This window comes from Condylura cristata, unplaced genomic scaffold, assembly GCF_000260355.1.
Source record: "Condylura cristata isolate star-nosed mole 26May11 unplaced genomic scaffold, ConCri1.0 scaffold00011, whole genome shotgun sequence".
NCBI lineage: Eukaryota > Metazoa > Chordata > Mammalia > Eulipotyphla > Talpidae > Condylura > Condylura cristata.
In genome coordinates, this window is record NW_004567112.1 from 8025907 (window position 1) to 8045216 (window position 19310).

Consider the following 19310-nt stretch of genomic DNA (forward strand, 5'->3'; position numbering starts at 1 on the left):
ATGTAGAAGTTGAGGGATTTTTATTGTCTCTTTTTAACAATTGATTTTCAGTTATTCTAGTTGAAAAACTTCTTTTTTTTATTAACTTTATCAAAAGTCAGATGTAGGTGATGGCTGCATTTCTGAGTTTTGTCTTCTGTTCCATTGTTTAATTTGTCTGTAGCTAGTTTTGGTACTTTTATAGTAAATCTTTAAATCATTATGATGTTCTTCAATTTTGTTGTTCTTTTAAAAATTACCTTGACTATGCATTGACATGTAAATTTTAGAATCTGTGTGTCAGTTTCAAATCACTTTAAGGTTTGGGAATAACTGATTTCAACAATATTAAGTTCTCTGCTCCATGAGCATGGTATATTTTCCTACTGACTTATTTAAATTTTCATAGAAATGTGTTTTTAATTTTCATTGAAGAGGTTTTTTTATATGCTTTTTGCTCAGTTTTTAACAAGTGAATCTTACTTTTAGTTTTGTCATCTAATTTTTTTTTGCTGGTGGCTCATCAAAATACAATTGACTTTATACTAACTTTAACAAATTAACATCAGAGTTCTAGTAGTTGTTTTGTAAATGCTTCAAGATTTTCCAAATCATCTACAAATATAGATGTCTTCATTTTTAGTGACTATATATCATTCATTTCTTTCATTGTCTTATTGCCATGGCTAGTCGAATGTGAACACTAGGTTATGAATGGATATTCTTCCTTTGCTCTGATTCTAGTGGGGGAAATGGTCACTATTTCAACTATTAAATATGATTTTAAGCATGATTTTTAGATGACCTTGATCAGATTAAACAGGTTCTCTTCTTAAATTGTTGAGCACTTTTTTCTTATGAATGGAATGTTAAACTTTGGTGACTTTTTTTTCTTTGTTGAAATAGTCGTGTGGCTCTTTTTCTTTCCATTAATATAGTGAATTCCATTGATTTTTAAGTATTAAACTAACCTTGCATTCTGAGATAAACTCTAGGATGGCCTATATTTACTTTTAACATTTCTAAATATTTACTATTAATTTTTTGAGCCTGTGGTCATAGGAATACTAGCTTGCAATTTCCTTCTTTTGCCTTCATTAGGTTTAGATACTGGGGCAATGCTGGCCTCATATATCAAGCTGGAAGGAGTCATGACAATGAGATCAGAAACAAAAAGAAAATCACACTTTGTCCTGTGAGCTGAAATCAATTAATAGATTTTTTGCCTCTCTGAGTGTGCCGGGGTTATACATTGGGGAGTTGTCACAGTCTCTGAAATAATGTTAAGGAAGTGGTCTCAGGGTTATATATTGATGAAACAGAATCAACTGAAATTGAGAATGGGTCACAACCATTGATAAATGGAGTGAACATGAGCAGTTGGTTTGGACATAAGATAGTCCACCTTATTCAAAGTTGCTAGAGATTTCTTTTCAGATTTTTCTTTTTAGATAACATTAAGAAGAAAATACTAATTATGTAATTTTTAACAACATTAAAAATGAAGCTAGCATTATTGTAACAAAGCAGACATACACTAGGCCAATTTGGGGGTCAGTTTCATTGAGATATAATTGACGTACAATACCTTATGTGTTTAAAGCATGGTAGCATAGCAACTTGGCATTCATATATTAAAAAGTGATTATTACAATATGTTTAGTTAATGTCTATCTCTCTATATAGAAAAGAAATAAAGTTTTCTTTGGGATGAGTAAGAACTTTTAGGATTTACCCTCAGCAACATTCAAATAAATCACTCAGCACTGTTAGTTTTTTATGTTACTGCTTCTGTCATATCAAAAAAATGAGTGCTACGATCCCATACCAAGGAACTTTTTCAGGCCAATTTTTAATGACACCTCAAAGTAGTCTGAGAACTGCTTTCAGAGAGAAATATTGTGTGTCGGGTGTTATTATTTTTATTATAACTTGATTTGAAATTATAAAAAACCATAAGTTCTAATTTTTTGTTTTTATGCAACAACCAGAGCAACTTACGCACACAAATTAAGTCTGAGCAAAACTTTATAGACAATGAAATACAAGTTAATAGCATTAATTATTTTAAAAAGATTTATTTATTTATGCATACAGAACTGGGGTACAGGCCAGAGGTGTGGGAGAGGGGGTGCAAGGATTCACCAGAGACAGAGTGGGGAGCAGAACAGGCAGATCATCGAAGTACACTGCTGAGGGGAGCAGCAGGCGGGTCAGGAGAGGTCTGCCATACCATGTGGTCACCTCCAGGACAGGCGGGGATCGAACTATGCAGAAGTGGCTTTAGCTTCTTAGTGCTGTGATTTAACCCGCTGCATCACCAGGGAGGGCCCTAACAGCTAAAGGTTAACTGTTGCTTACAGTGAGCATGACTCCTCTGCTAAAACATGAGTTCCTTTGTGGGACAGACCTGTCCAATCAATGCCACACGAAGGTTTTATTTTTCTGCCATTTCTCTCCACTTGAACTTCTAGGAGCTGTTTATTACATCATTAGCGATACTATTTAAGGATTGAGTCCGCCTCTATGTCTCTGTTCTTTTCTTTTTGGCCAGAGAGCATAACATAGCCTTCATCACCTGATTGAGGGTCAAGGAAGGTAGTAAAATCATCCACCAACATTCAGCCTGATGGGGCCTGCTCCAGATGATTCAGAATTTGATCATATTAATTTATTTTAGGTTCTCATTAAAAATGCATAAGTTACAAATCTCTTAGAGAGTGCTATACCTTCAAGGATATAAATCACTGCCCCTCAGTTCTAAAGCACCACATCACAAGACTTAGAAGAGGAGAAGGCTAGACGCGACACCAAGCCTGAAGGCTCTGATGGTCCCAGCAGGCTCATGGTGAATATTTCACTTGTTGAGACCTGAGAACTTTGAGTATGGAAACAGGGACCAACATGGGCAGGAGATTCGTGATGGGGACTCTGTACCAGGTGTGGTTGTGCAGCCAACAGTCGTGTGTGTAGCTGCTGGTTTCTTGCACGCTCATTCAAGAAGCCTGAACACCACGTTAATCTTAGCCTTCGGCATGAAATTGCTGGATTCAGATGTTAGGCAAAAACTTGAATTTAGAGCACACTAAGACACTACTTGTGTGCCGGGCTATCATTTGTGATTTCAGATTTTTGCATGCTAGGTTGTCTTAAGTCAAGGCACAAATCAGTAGAACCAGGGAGCTAGTCATTCTAGGAAACACAGACTTGTTTTTGTGTACCCTTATTTAATTTTGTAAAAAAGATTTACTTATTTATGCATACAAGAGCTGGGGTGAAGGCCAGAGGTGTGGGTGGTGGCGGTGGGGGTGATAAGAGGATTGACCAGAGACAGAGTGGGGAGCAGAACAGGCAGATTGACTGAAATACACTGCTGAGGGGAGAGTGGATGAGACAGGAGAGCAACTGTCATGTCATGTGGGTCAGCGCCCTGGCTAGTGTCTGTGGACAGCTTTATGTTGCTGAGACTTAACCCCTTGCGCCACCAGGGAGACCCCCTACTTACTTAATTTTTATTTTAATTATAATAAGAACACGTACTAGAAGATCCGTCCTCAACAGATTTTAAGTCTACAGTGGTTTTGCTAGCCACGGGTGTCATGTCTCATAGCTGATCCCTAGATCTTCATGTGTGTAGGGGAACCTAAACCCTCTAGTGAACAGGCCCATTGTACTCTCCGCCTGGCTTCCTACAGCTGCCACTCACCTCTTTGCTTCTTTGAGTTTGACTGTTTTGACTACTCACATACATGGAATTGTGCAATATTTCTTTCTGTGACTGGCTTATTAATCTCAACAGTGTCCTCAAGCCGCATGCACATTGTCACACGTGGCGGGATTTCCTTCTTTCCCCTGCGCTTTTTATACTAAATCACTGGTCTTTTGGTCCCACCAGCCCACCTGGCCACTTTCTCCTCTCTGGTCTGTCCTGTAGCCTCCGGTAATTCCCCAGGTATCTTCATGGCCCCACAGACTGGGGAGAGGACACGAAGAGAATGAAAGGAAAGTGCCTGGACCAAGGAGGGCTGAGACCTGAGCGGGAACTTGCTGGGGTTGACCCCACAGGTGTCCAGGGCTTCTCAGCTGTGCTTCTGGAAGATCAGGGCTCCACCTTATGTGTCCACTTTCCCAGGGCCACCTTATGAGCTGGCCATGGGAGGCTTGGCCGTCGCTCCCCTTCCTCATGCAAAGCCTGTGTTGTGCAGACTGAGCTTCATTTCCCTGTCCACTCCTCTTTTAACTTTGCCCGTTGGGCTTGACCCTGGCCAGCCTGCCAGCCCACCCCCGCCCCATGGCTCTGCCACTACCGTGCTCTGTCTTTGAACTGAAACCCCCAGTTTCTCTGACAGCAGGACGGCAGGGCCCGCTGGCAGAGAAGCATATGCTTTGTGAGATTCCTAAGGCCTGTCGTTCATAAGCCCATTGAAATCCCTTCCAAAATACTAGCTAAATTTTTCCAATCTGCCACCTCAGTCTGCGTCGATCCTGCATTTCGTATGTCGTAAGTTAAGTGGTAACTGAGGTTTACAAAATGTATGTGATTTAGTCTGGTTTTCTTCCAGTGGCCTGTGAGCTAGAACTTAAATACAGCTTTGTTGTAGTCACTTCTTCCTGTTTAGAGAGCCTGGCATAATATTTTGTCTTCTGGGCTCAAATAACCATGTAATTACTCTGTAATCATATAGTAATTAGCATGAACTATATGCATTTATTACATAATTATATTCCTGGAGGACTGCATGGCAATTATACTTACATTCAGCATATCATTTTATATACTGTATAATGAACAAGTATATAATTTGTTGCCTTTTTCTTTTATCCTAATTTCAGTTTACCAACCAGGAGCTGAAGACTTACTCTCCTGTTGCCTTGTTTACGTGGAGTCAGGCAGGTGCCTGAGCTCCTTTGCCCTTCCTCAATGCCTCCTAATTATACACCTCAGAGACTGCTAGGCATGCCCGCTGCCCTGGGCTCCCATATTGGCCCGCCCAATACTTTCTCCTTGTCATGAACTCATTTAGCTTTTAGCCTCAAAACAGAGCGGCTCAGAGCACCGCGCGCGGCCAGGTGAACGGCCACGTCTCCAGTGTGAAGGGGCGAGGGAGCAGCCCGCGCCAGGCACGTCCTCACGCCCGCCTTTCTCTTTTGCAGTGGAGCACATCCCCAAGGGGAACAACTGTCTCGACGCCGCCAAAGCCTGCAACCTGGACGACACCTGCAAGAAGTACCGGTCGGCCTACATCACCCCCTGCACCACCAGCATGTCCAGCGAGGTCTGCAACCGCCGCAAGTGCCACAAGGCGCTGCGCCAGTTCTTTGACAAGGTCCCGGCCAAGCACAGCTACGGGATGCTCTTCTGCTCCTGCCGCGACATCGCCTGCACCGAGCGGCGGCGCCAGACCATCGTGCCCGTGTGCTCCTACGAGGAGCGGGAGAAGCCCAACTGCCTCAACTTGCAGGATTCCTGCAAGACGAATTACATCTGCAGGTAAGCGCGGCGCGGGGCTCACAGGGGCGCACACCTGTGCAGCTGCCTGGCTGTGTGGCCCGGGAGAGGAGCTGCTGGGATGTACTGACCAAAGACTGGCCTTTGCCCTAACACAGGTCTCTTTACAAGCCAGTCAGGCTCTTGTGATGGCGGAGTGTCGGTTGTCTTTAACCTGGGCGGGGGTGGGGGAAGGTTAGGGGGTGTTGGAGGGGGTGGCGGGGTGTGGCAGGGGAGGGGAACCTTGCTGGAAGCAGGTAAACAGCCGGTGTGTAGTTGGAACACAGGCTCACCTGAGGCCAGGGCAAAGGGGCGCCAAGGCATCTGCCTACTCTGCCAGCCCTGGGCCCTGCCAGGGGTGTGAGGCTGTCAATCAGGAGAGGCTGGGCTGGAGACATATGATGGATTTTGAGCGTGGAGGGCAGAACACCAACCAGAGGGGCTGAATTGTGCCCAGCCCTGAAGAGAACTTCTGAGACCCTGCGCCACTGAGTCACCAGCGTGAGGAAGGCGTGGCCCCACCCCCACCCCACCTCACCATCCGAAATCCCGCCCACAGCAGTATGGAGGTGTGCTCTCAGCACAGGGAGAAGGTCCTCTTTAATGTGCTACTGAGCCTGGCAATAACATGCTGTGTGTCCTTCTGGAAGCTTGGGGCTGGGTTGAATTCACTTGCTGATGGAAGGGAGGAAATTGGGGTGAACAGACCCTGAGTGTTCGCAAGTGCAGAGCCCTGGTGCCACATTCAGGGGAGCGGAGTTGGCTGCTGCGGGAGGAAGACCTCAGAGGACTCAGGGCCTTGCCAGGAAGGCTGGTGACTCAGGGGGCCTCGGGGACAGATTTCCCCAGACGCTTGGCTCCACCGCCACCCTCTCCCGGGTTCCTTTGAGACCCCCTCAGCCTGTGAGGAAGACCACCAGCTTCCACACAGCTGCAGCCAGGGGAGGCCCATCCACCAGGGGTCTGTATGCAGCTGAGAAGCAGGATACACAAGAAACTCGAGGAGCATCACTTGGGGTGCAGGATGGAAGGAAACAGGTCCAAAGACCCCTCCTTTGGAGACCCCTGGACCTGAAATACAAGCCCCAGGTTCCTTTCGTCCAAGCAGCAGGCATCGCTCTGCTAAGAGCAGACCTGGCTTTTAGCTTCTCTCTGTAAGCTTGAGATCCTTCGAAGGGGGGGTTCCAGCTTCCCTGCCCCACCTACAGAGGGGTGGAGCTGAGCAGAGAGGGGCTGCTGGAAAAAGACTGGAAAAAAGGGAGAGGAGGAAGACTAGGAGGAGGCCTGGAGGAGGCGGGTGGAGCAGAGAGACATGCGAGGAAGCCGCTCTTGCTTCTCGGCCTTGGACTTGTACCAGGGACTTGGGGTCACGAGAGAGGCTTTCAGCCAAGACATGTGTGCGAGACCTGTGGGAGGCTGACAGTGGCAGCCTTTATCTTGATTTGTATTTTGATTTAGTGCCTTTCCTGCCAAACTTGCTTGGCGCCTTCCGCCCATTTCCTGTGGGTCCCCACCTAAAGGCTCCTTAGACGTGTGCTGGCTTGCGAGCCTCAGCGGCCCTGCTTCAGGCCACCTCGCCAGGGCATGGGTGACTTTGGCTGCTTCATTTGGAAACTGTCCTTTCTCCTCTCTCTACTGCACCCTCATTCTCTATTGCACACTGATTGCCTTAAAGTTCTGTTCTGCTGAGGGTCTCACACACTGAGAGCATGTATTATCTTCATGTGGTGGGTGAAAGAACCCATTTAGAGCAGGTTTGGGGTGCTCCTCACCCTGCCCACTAACAGTCTTGCCTGAGAGGCAGATGACTAGAGCTCCTCTCTGTCACCACAGTCAGATGCTCTTCTGTTCGCTGGCGGGCTGCACGCAGAAGCCTGGACATGCGCTAGGGGCAGAGCCAGATCCTTTGAGCAGTGGCTGGAGGTGGGACAGGGCACGGGGAGGGGATTTCCCTTCTCTCCTCACAAGGCTCATCTTGTACACAAGGTCCAGGGATACTCCAACGCCAGCTCGCAGCCATCCTGAGTGGTTCATTTACATTACCTGACCTATTCTTCTAAAATAAGAATCCGTGGAGTGTTGGTGTGAATTAATTAAATCAGATTGCTTTCCTGATAAGCTGTAGAGAGAAATCGCTGAGGGGAGGTGACCACAGCAACTGCAGATACCAGGAATATGTCAGGTGCTGTCTGATTGGTTGACCAGGTTGGGATGTGCCAGAAACTGTGTTAAGACAGCCCTGGGAGCAGACAACAGACTCAACTGATGGGGCAAAATTGGACACGAGGCAGCAGGCTGTCCTTGCCTAATGCCCTTACCTGATGATATGCCTGGTCACTCCAAGGTTGGGGCATCATGGACCCCAGCTTCTGTGAGGGGGGCTGAAGGAGGTCCAGGCAGCCTTCCCACCCCCACATCCCCCGTGATGGGGGTTTGGCTGTCCAGGAGTTCAGGCCCTAGACTCCCCAGGGGTCTGACCAAGTGAACAAAATCTGTCCCACATGACAAACAGGTTTTATCCCCTGTTTTGAATAGTTTCTGGAAAAGTGAATCAGTGACTCCCCTGATGTCGCCCCTTGTTACTTAGCCCATAATTTCTTTCCAGAGCAAGACTTAAAACTCCTCATGCACCTGTCCCTGTCGGATGTGTCGATGTAATTTCAGCTGCTAGGTAGACAGGGGTGTTTGCTTTCATCAGATCTTATTAATCTTGTCTTCAAGTCTCTCTTCAAGTTTCTTTCAATTCCAACCCTTCTCAACTCTTCTGTAGTTCCTGTTACACAGCATCCCAGCTGGGGCCTTGGGTTTCCAGGTACAAGGCCAGGTGCCCCAACCTGTACGTACACACTGAGAGAGAACAGGGAAGCACCCCTAGTGGGATGACTCAAGCCCTAATTTGAATATCCAAAGGGAAGCGATGGGAAGAAGGAAAATCTTCCTAAAAACCATCCTCTTCGAAAGCTCACACTTCCAAATGCTCCATTTCCCTTTCCACATCAGCTACTATCAAAGAGCTGCTCAAGCTCATTAAAACTTCCCTGCACTCCACAGCCTCCGAGCGCAAGGTCCACAGCGCCTCTGCAGAGCCTGCCTGGTGCCTTCCAACAGGAGGGACAACCTTAGCGTTTCCTTTTGACTTTGTTTTTCTTTCTCGGGAAGCTGACAGGTTCCTGTCCTCTTGGGGTGATGGGGAAGCATGCGCCCCCAAGCCAGTCCACCGGAGAGCGAATGCTATGGGAGGGTGAGATGAGATTTAAAACCCTCCCAGTCCTTCCCCGAAGCAAGCTGTCTCCCTCGCCAGTTGTCCCTGTTGCTTTCTGCTTTCCTCTCCGCCTGGAGTGTGTCAGGACCGGGTTCCTTTTATTTCTGCTGCAATAACAGGAATTGTTACATTGCACGAGTGCTTTACTGCCTTTCCCCAGACTCTGGTGGCCGACATAAGCTCAGCACCTGGCGCAGGGCTGGGATGCTGCAGGTGTGTTCATATCTTAGTTTACCTTTCTGATTAGTCACCGTGACGCTTCCATTATGCTTTATTATCAAGAGACCTAGCGTCTTCTTAAGCATCTCCTGCTTTCTGCTCTCAAAGCGAGGGACGTGGGAGAAGACGGTCCTTGAGCAGCCCACCTGTCTTGTGGCTTTAGCTGCCACCACAGGCATGCAGTTGAGGACAGTCCAGGGCATGCCTGGTGGTTGGGTGGTAGAGTCATAATTGGTCATTCTGTGCATGCCACAGAGTGCCACATGCATCGAGGTCTGCAAAGTAACAGCTCTCAGTCATACTCCGATCCCATGTTTCCCAAAGCATGACATTTGCTGGGGGCTGGGGCCTCAGAGCTGTCAGCCAGAGCCTGTCCTCTGGCCCTGAACATTTCCCTTCTGCCTGAGTGTTGCATTTTCTTCATGCACACAAGAGCTGGGGTACAGGCCAGAAGTGCAGGAGTGAGAGGATTCACCAGAGCAGAGCAGGGTGCAGATCAGGCAGATGAAGTGAAATACACTTCTGCAGGGAGCAGCAGGTGGGTCAGGAGAGGTCTGCTACGCCATGTGGGTCAGCTCCCTGGCTGGGGATTAAACACACACTGCTGCGGCTGCTGACAGCCTCACAGTGCTAAGTTCTAACCTGCTGCACCACCAGGGAGGGCCCGGAATTGTCTCTTTCTTTCCAAATTTGTTTGTGATAAAAACAGTTAACATGACATCTACTTTTTTTTTTTTTTTAAGATTTATTTATTTGTGCATACAGAACTGGGGTACAGGCCAGAGGCTCAGGGGTGGTGAGAGGCTTCACCAGAGACAGAGTGGGGAACAGAACAGGCAGATCGACAAAGTACACTGCTGAGGGGAGCAGCGGGCGGGTCAGGAGAGGTCTGCCACACCATGTGGTCACCTCCGGGGCAGGCGGGAATCGAACTCATGCTGAAGCAGCTTTAGATTCTCAGTGCTGTGTTTTAACCCGCTGCGCCACCAGGGAGGGCCCCAACATCTACCTTTTAAACAGATTTTAAATGTACAATATGTTCAGTTGTCTGTAAGTACAATAGCTACAGTAGTTTTTTTTTTAAATGTATTCACCTTGCATATCTATACCACTGATTAGCAACTCATTCGCCCTCCTCAGCCACCAGCATCCATAGTTCTACTCCTCGTTTCTGTCAGTTTGTTGATTTCGGATACTTCCTGTAGAGTCACACAGTAATTGGACACTTCTGCCACTGGTTTATTTCCCTTAGCCTGAGCTCTCCCAGGTCCACTCGTGTTGTCACACACTGAAAGATTTCCTTCTGTTCTAAGGCGGAACTAGAGCTTGGTCAAAGATATTTCATTTCTCCTAGAACAACCCTGATACTGTGGCATCTCAAAGCGTGTCCCCAAGGTTTCCGTGGGCTCAGTGGGGACTGGCTCACCCATCCTGGCACAGCCTGCGTGTCTCAGTGTGTCAGGCTTGGCTTTGATCATGTTATCAAGTGGATGGTTCTCAGTTTCCACAGAGACCGAGGACCCTATAGTTATATCCTGGAGACTTGGAGTTGTTATTTGTTTGCTTTTAGTAAAACCAAAGTGTTCTTCTTTGGTGGAGCTCTAGAAGGTTTTCAGAATTCTATTCTAACCAGCACCCCATCTTCCACAATAGGGCTGACCTTGTTTCACTTCAAGGAATTGTGTTGTTGTTAGATGTTTGGGGTAATTGGGGAAACATATCACCAAACCATGCAGCGTATCTCTGGTCACTAACTTTGGTCTGACAGCTTCAGTCCCTCTAAAGGCGCTAACCTGTAGGGGTGAGGAATGCGCTCCATGTGCCTGGAGTCAGACCCCCTTGCGCGGTGAGCTGTGGCTCTGAGGTATCAAGAGCATCCTTTGCTACTTGAGCTAAATTCCTGAGTTAGAAACTGGCTTCCACATCACTGTACCCAGGCTTGTCTTGACATGTGGCGAGCACAGGAGCAAATGGCTCCGAGGATAATTAATGTCTAAAACTAGATGGGTAGATTAATTTGGCACTTAATTTTATTTTACGCTGATTCATTCACAAATGGAAATCAGCAATTAGACAATGCAAACTTTTGAACCATGGAAAGAAAGGTTGGGGAATATGAGAAAATACAAGTAAAACATTTTCCAGTTCATTTAAGCAGTTTCCATTTCAAATGGTTACATGGGGGTCTTTAGCAACGGATCCACGGCCGAGTGGCCTTTTCTTTTTTTTTTTTAAAGTTTTACTTATTTATGCATACAAAACGGGTAAGGCCAGAGGTGCAGGGAGGATTCACCAGGGACAGAGCGGGGAGCAGAACAGGCCAACTGATGAAGCACACTGCTGAGGGGAGCAGCGGGCAGGTCAGGAGAAGTCTGCCAAGCCGTGTGGGTCAGCTCCCAAGCTGGGGATTGAACTCTTGCTGCAGTGGCTTTGGAAGGCTCCATAGTGCTGTTGCTTTCACCTGCTGCACCACCAGGGAGGGCCGAATGGCTTGTTTTTTAATACGCCCACCTCCCTGAACTGCTGCCACCCAGCCTTGGTGCTGGGAACCCAGCTCCTGGGAGAAACTTCTCGTGCAATTCCATCAGGATCTCAAGAGAAGAGCAAGGGTGTCCTCTGACACCCCTTCTTGGCTCCATCATAGAACAGAGGCTTGTTGTTGGATCTTGCAGGCCCCACCCCAGCCTGGGCGTCCAGCCTGGTAGTCATTGGCACCAGCCGAGCAGTGTCAGAGATCATGTGTCCCCAGTTCTAGGGTCACCAAACTGGGACCCAGTCACGAGCTGCACTGACATGTTTCTTCTTGTCGCCTTGAATCTCTTTCCTTATCTCTCCTTGGGCAAAGGCTGGTGTGAAGCTATTTGTCTGTTCCTGCTGGAGCCTGTTGCTAAAAATCTCCTGTAAGATTAACTCCCCTTTCTCTTTTCAGCCAGCCACTTCCCTGTGTCTTCCCAAGATCAAAGTCTCTGATTGTCCTTGCCCCTTCCTTCACCTGCCCACCACTGAAGTCACTTTTTCCATCTTAGCTTTGAGACAGAAAGAATCTGAAGCTCCCTTTCTTTTCATTTCCATTTTCTGTTGGTTATTAGATCCATGTGGACAGATGGAGTCTTGGCTCCAGAACTCTCTTTTTCTGTCTTTGAGAATGAAATTGGATAGAAACGGAATGGAACTGAATCTGCCTAGGAAGTCCAAAAGGGAGTGCTGATTTCTTTGTGGGAGGAGGTGTCATGATAGAGACTCCCAAGTGCCATATTCAGACTGCACCAAGTTGACCGAGAAGCAGGAAAGTCAAGCAGAAGGAAGGCAGCTCAGTTTGGGAGGGATGCAGTATGGTAGAGCTGGGAGGTGGCCTGGGACGGTCCAGCCCCCTCAATGCCAAGTTGAAATGTTGGGAGAGAGGCATGATCAGCTAGGTCTCAGGGAGCTCCCAAGTGGCAGCATGGATGGGGTGGGGCAAGCCCAGGAGACCAGGCCAGAAGGTCTTGCTGTGGACCAGACAGGTGACGGGGAGAACGGAGTGAGGCTGGGAAAATCGAGTCACCATGGAGAGGGAGACTTGGTGACTTCTTGAACACCTGGTAGACAGAGGGTGATGGACACTTCTCCAGCTGGTGCTCAGGTAGTTGATGGCACCAGCAGGATGGGGTACAGGAGGAAAGAGGTGCAGACTTAACTTAGTGTAGAGGTAGGGGAAGAAGACCATGAAGTTCAGGGGCCGTATTTGAGGGGTGTGTAAACAGTGCTCTTGATCCGGGACAGAAACACAGCTTAAGCTTGCTTGGGATGAAAAGGGAATTTGCATTAACTCAGGATATGGGTCATCAAGGATGCCTAAGATGGAGGATCCATCATGGCCAGAATCTTTCCTCTCTGCTCCCATCTGCTCATCTAGTTCTCAAGGATGGCAGCCACCAGCAGCATCTCCCACATATCCTGTCCCTTATGGTCCAAGAGATACTCTTCTCTCCCTGGAACCTGTCAGAAAAACCTTGGTTCTCCACCGTTGAGGTCAGAGTGTAAAAGTACATCACAGTCCAGTCAAGGCTCAGCAAGTCTTCGGCCTGAAGATGGATGCTGGGCTTAGAAAAGTGAGGTTGGATGCTGGGCTCAGAAAAGTGAGGTTGGGAGCTCTCCCTGCTGGCACAACGGGTTAGAGCACAGCACTGTGAAGCTAGCTGCAGCCACTGCAGCAAGAGTTTGATTCCTGACCTGCCCGCTGTTTCCCCCAGCAGTATATTTTGTTAATCTGCCTGTTCTGTTCCCCACTCTGTCTTTGGTGAATCCTCTCAATGCCCTGGCACCTCTGACCTGTACCCCAGTTCTGTATGCATAAATAAATAAATCCTTAGAAATAAAAGAAAAGCAAGGTAGGGTGTCCCTGGGGGGTTGGAAGCCTCCTGCACCAGGCACTCTGGATTGTGGGGGTGTAACAGGACAGAGATCCAGAGCTGTGGGTCTGAGAAAGGTGTGAGAGCTCAAACAACAACCATGTACCAGGTTTTGGCATTTGCAGCTCTGGGCTACACAGCTCCCAAGGGTGACCTGCCAACAGCCCAGTGGCCCGGCAAGGGGAAGGTCAGTGGGGTGACCAGGGACTTGGGAATCAACTGGTCTTGTTCACACCGAAACCTCGTTCCTGTCACTATTTGCAAACTATGGTTCTTCATGACAAAAATACAGTGTTCTGGCACTGTTCAGTCTTCTACCTTCAGTTCCAGACAGCAGAGCTATCAGCCCAGCCAGCTTCTCATCCAGATGCTCTTTATGGCTCAGTGGCTAAGGCAGCATCCGTTTTAAAGACAGTTTTCAGAGAGTTAGAACATAATGTCCATCAGAGTCTCTTAGCGTCATTTAATTTTTTTTCTAAGAAGCTACTCAGGTAATACATGCTCGTTAAGTGCTTTCTTCACCTAATTTCCTTTTGAGCACTCGCTGCTCATTACACAGGGTTTTCCTGTGACAGTTCCCTGCTTGCTGGTGCCTTCTCTACCACCCAAGAAAAAATCCTCATGCGCTGTGCTCTTATTTTATTGTAATTGTTATTAACTCGATCACTCACTTGGGACACATTTGGTGAGCGCCGTCTGCTTGACCTGGGAACCAGAGATGTGGAAGTCACGTGCCCTCTCCCGCAGCCCGTCCCGGTTGGCTGTGTGACACCCTGCTGGAGCAGCCTGGGAGACCAGAGCCCTCCACGCTCCCTGCCCAAAGGTGGCAGATAGCAGGGACCTGGCTGTGTGTCTCAAGGGAGATGATTTCTCGGCTGTCACTTGGGCTCTAAATAGCCCATGGTTCCGCTGCCAGCGTGAGCCCGCCAAGGTGCAGGCCTTCTGGCCTCCCCGCCCTGTGGCCCTTTTGACAGTCACAGGAAAGCCTCCAGGTGGGGCCTGAGTCTTGAGTACAGTGATGTCCAAGGATGAGAGAACTTGGGCTCATTTTTGAACATGCTGAAAGGGTTCCTGGGACCTTCGACCTCAGATCACCTTCTTTGACACTGTGGGCGGCTGAGAGATCCCTCCCGGTGGTCTTCTCTGCTGCCCTTGTAGCTGGTTCCTAATCAGAGTGGAACGCTTCTGATCTGTCCAGGGGCTGTTCATATGCAGGGACCCATGAAGGTCACAGGTGGGGCAAACCAGCTTCCCCCCATGCCAAGCCTGGACCTAAACCCAGCCATATCAATTTTATGATCTCCTATTTTCATAATTCCAGTAGAAGAGGGTGTTTCCACTTTATTCAGCTCTTTGTTTTTCCAAATGTGTTTCACTCACTGAACAAGAAATGGGGTACAAAGGGGAGATCCCAGTATTTCTTGGGATTGCCCTCTCAGCCAATCCAACAGCCTGTGGGGTCCAAAGCTGTTCCCTTCCTATCCTAAGACCCTCTCTGGCAGACAGAAATTTTGGGGGTGAGACTACAATTGACATGAACAGCCTAGAAGATGACACAGTCCACTGTCACTTTTGTGTCGGAAATTCAGTAGTGGGATGACTGTCATTTATTAGCACCCAGGTCCTCAGCTGGGCTTGGTGTCCTGTTGGGGCCCACCAAGGGGATCCCAGACCCCCTGCCAGGTATTGCTCCAAGTTACGTATCCTAACTTGTTGCTGCTTTCATTTCTGTGGGGTCATTTCCAACTCAGTGAATGGGAAATTGCTCTGTAATTTCCAAAAGCAATTAATTATGCAGAAAATTTGGCACCCAAGCAAAACAAGAACTTAAAAGAACCATCAGTGTGAAAAGTACCACACGAACTCTGCGGTGGGAGTTATTTTTGCCTTTCCTGGGTGCTGCAAGTGTGTGTATGAGCGAGCTCTGTGCCTGGGTCGGCACCCCGAGGAGGGCAGCTGAAGACCCCAGATTGGCATCTTCAAACAGAACAGGGGGGTTCTGTCCTCCAGGCCGCTGTGAGAGTTAAATGAGCTCCCTCTGCTCCTTCAGCACAGAGCCCACCAGACACAGCAGATGCACAATAAGTAGGCCCTTTTTCCTCCTTCTCCACAAGTTTTCATCACAGAGGACAAAGAAAGCTTGAGATTACAAATGAATTCACCCCGCCTCCCCCATCACAGAGACCTTTTTTTTTTTTTTTTCCAACAAACATGTAGTTTTATTTTGAATCAGTTTGGTACATGATACAGATTGGTTTTACAGTTTCTAAAGAACTGAAATAAAAATTTCTACATACAGCAGTGTCTGCAACAAATACCTATAAAGTAAAACAAGAATATCTGATAGAACAACATCTGCATGAACAAATCAGATGAAATCAGATGAAAAATCTGAAGAGGTTACTATATACCTTCTGGATTTAAAAAACCCCAAAATTATTTATTTATTTATTTATTTATTTTTAAAGATTTATTTATTCATTCATATAGAACTGGGGTACAGGCCAGAGATGTGGAGGGTGAGAGGCTTCACCAGAGACACAGAGGGGAGCAGAACAAGCAGATCAACGAAGTACACTGCTGAGGGGAGCAGCGGGCAGGTCAGGAGAGGTCTGCCACGCCATGTGGTCACCTCCGGGGCAGGCGGGGATCAAACTCATGCAGAAGTGGCCTTTGCTTCTTTGTGCTGTGCTTTAACCCGCTGTGCCACCAGGGAGGGCCCCCAAAATTATTTATTAATGGCTCAAGATAACTGCTGAAATTAAGGGGGTAGAGGGAATGGCAGTAAGTTCTGTTGTAAGAACTGTCCTGTAGACTTGCAAAATCTAATCTTATGATTTTGTCAGAACAGGGGAGGAGAGAATGCTTGTTGCTTTTTTGCACCCACCGCGTTAATCACCACGTGGAAATGTCGCCGGAGCTGCGACAGCCGGCCGGGTCCCTCCTCTTCCTTCATCACCATCTTTCGGTCTTTGTGCCGCTAGGGAGGAGGGGGTGAGGGGGGACGAAGTCCAGAGGCGCTTGCAGCATGTGTCATCTGGAGCACATGCCTGTTGGAATAGACGATTCACGGACACACAGAGACACAGCGAGACGGCAGGGAGGCGCCCACGAGAGGACGGGGCCGGGGCGGTGGATTCGCCATTGTCTGAACTGAATAGGCCGTGGGGGCACCGCTGGCAGCCTCTGGGGGCACGTGCTGCCACAGTGACCCGAGCGCCCATAGGCAAAGGCCCTTTGGGGCTGCTGTGTGTGAGTCAGCTCCCAGCAAAGGGCAGTAGCTGCCTCGGTGCCACCAAGTGGGAACCTCCCTCTCCACTGGGCTCTGAGTTAGCCACCATGGGGGCTGTGGCTGGGTGGCCAGGACTCAGATGCCTGGAATCTGCAGAGCAGGCGGGCGTGGGAGGCGGTGCTGGTCATGTGGCGCTGATGAGGGGTGCCCCCGCCCCCTCCCCCAACTATGTGCCATTCACCATGGGCCAGGTACTGCAGAGCGCTTCACAGTGGCTCAGCGATGGGGGCTGGCACCTGCCTCCCCATTTCGTGGCTAAAGAGATGCATTCTTGTCGGTTCTAAGGCACACCAGTGGTGCCCATGGAAACATAGCCTTGGGGGTCTGCAGGGCTGCAGAGTCCCTGGTTGCTGGTGCAAAGTGTGCGTGAAACCCCACACAGTCCAGAGACTCAGGTGTGTAGAATTGGTTACTGCTGGTGATTTTATTTTTTGTTTTTTTATTTATCCATTTGAAAACAAAAGAGTTTAAATGAGAGACCTTTGGCTCTTGACAGGATAGGGCTTAAATCCCCTTTCTTGTGTCTGTGAAACAGTGGCTTGGACCTTGTTAGCTTGCTCAGGCCTCGTTTGCTCTTTACTGAGATAGGTTTACATATCTGTGACTTCATTAAAAATCAAACCAAGAAGTCCAGTAAGTGTTACCATAAGCAGCAGATAAATATTTTATTAAAACCACTCTATTCTCAAACAGGAGTATTGATTTATTAGATTTATTTGTATTTGTTTATGCGTATGGGAACTGGGGGGTAGGCCAGAGCTGGGGGGTGGTAAGAAGACCCACCAACGACAGAGTGGGGAGCAGAACAGGTAGATCCACTGAAAGACACTGCTGAGGGGAGCAGCGGGGAGACAGGAGAGGTCTGCTGGGTCACGTGTGTCAGCTCCCTGGCCGGGGAGCGAGCTCATGCTGCAGTGGATGGCGATAGCTGGATAGGCTGAGACTTTAACCCCTGTGCAACCAGGGAGGCCCTGGAACAGAAATATTTAGACAGAAGCCTGGCATTCTTTTAGTTTCAGAGATCTAGTGGCGGGTGCAAGAGGCCCCGGTTCTTTCTGCTTGGGCATTTAGTCCTCTGCAATAACTCTCCTGAGAACATGCAAATGCAGAAGTCATCAAAACTGGGTGTGGCCAGGAAAGCAGTTTTGGCCTCATGGACCCTGTAAGACTCCGAGGTAACCAGGGTTCCCGGCCCTCACTTTGAGACCTGCTGCCGTGGAGGGGCCAGGCTAATCCTGTGCTAAAATGTGTGTGCATAAATGCCCAGGACTCGGCAGTCTGAGGACCCCTGCAGCAGGTCGCGGGAAGTCTGGCAAGTGTGGTGGGAGGCGACTGGGAGCCCTGCCAGGTCGAGTGAGGGTTGGTCCCTGGTACCCGAAGTGCCTTAATGGCGCCCCCTCCGAGAGCATCTTCGCAGATGCCCCTTCCCTTTTTTTCTAGCACATCAGAGGATTTCAAAGTCGTAGTCTGCTCAGCCAGGTATAGCTCTGGGCTGACATGTAAAAACCCAGAAAAAGAGGTGGCACTTTCTCTGAGCTAGGAGTTTGGGGAGCATCTTTGTAGGTCAGGAACGTGGGGTGGACAGTGCCGATGGAGGAGCTGTGGAGCAGGTGACTCAAACATACGCACACGCCCCAGCTTCAAAGTCCCCCCAACCCCATGAGGCCGATCGCCTGCCCTTGGCCTGCACACTGCATGGTCTCTCCCGCCCAGCTCCTCGCTGACCTTAAGAGAGAGAAGGCGCTGAATGCAGAGGTGGCTGGTTGAAAGCCATATCCCGAGGGACTGTCCCTCCTTCTCTGTCGCTGTGTCATGTGGCCACACTCACACAGCATCTTTCATTTCAGTGCTTAGAGTCCATGGTCATTGATGGTTGGGTCCTTGACCTCCTGCACAGCTTGTGTCAAACACCCTGATGGGCTCTGGGGTACTGAGAAGATGAACACTCTTGATCCGGGCACCTGGGCGCCCTGAGAGTTCAACTCTGGGGAGCTCAGTCCCAGACAGCCTCCAGACTGCACCCTGGACACAGGCTAGAGGTCCTCAGTGAAAGGAGTCCTGGGTCAGGCTGACTCCCCCAAGCTGCTGTGCCTGGGATTGCATTTAGCCCTACCCGACAGTGACAGCAGATAGGATTCTGTGATGTTTTTTATCTGTAAGCAAACAGCGTGCCCTCTAGCTCCGTCATTACACTTGATGGGGCCTAAACATCACTCTCACCCACCTTTGCCTCATGAGTTCATAGTTCTCTTCAAAAGGGCACCAAAGTCCAAGAACAAAATCGTTCACAGCACACGTCGTTCTTCCAGTATTGGAGGGGGTGGGTGTGAGCTTGAGGATCTGGGGGCTTCTTTCCAAAATCTGCCCCTAACTCTTTCTTACAAGCGCCGTGACTTTGGTTAGATGTTGAACTTTCTGGACCTCAGGATGCTCCACTGTAAAGTACAGCTAACCTGGGGGGCAGGTGAGGGCCACAGACCTGCGAGAAGGCAGGCACCTGTGAGAAGTCTGGCGCAGTGACTGTTCCAGTGCGGCTATGGGACCTGCCTGCTGTTTCTCCTCATCCCTGCCTGTTAGTGGCCCAGCCTGTACCAGCTGGGCATTCACACTGAGTTGATCTGCGGGTGATGAAGCCACAGTGTTTTTGACGCTCGCGTTCCCTTATTCACGCACACATTC

At 48.9% G+C, this 19310-nt stretch overlaps 1 protein-coding gene across 8 annotated transcripts in view; it reads left to right on the forward strand.

Annotated features, from left to right (window-relative positions):
* Window positions 1-19310, forward strand: part of GFRA1 (GDNF family receptor alpha 1) — a 198528-nt gene that overhangs the window by 136317 nt on the left and 42901 nt on the right. For all 8 annotated transcript variants that reach the window (XM_012723754.1, XM_012723755.1, XM_012723759.1 and 5 more), the window contains one exon: window positions 5134-5470. In XM_012723754.1, the coding sequence (XP_012579208.1) occupies window positions 5134-5470 (337 nt within the window). The remainder of the gene's footprint in view (window positions 1-5133; window positions 5471-19310) is intronic.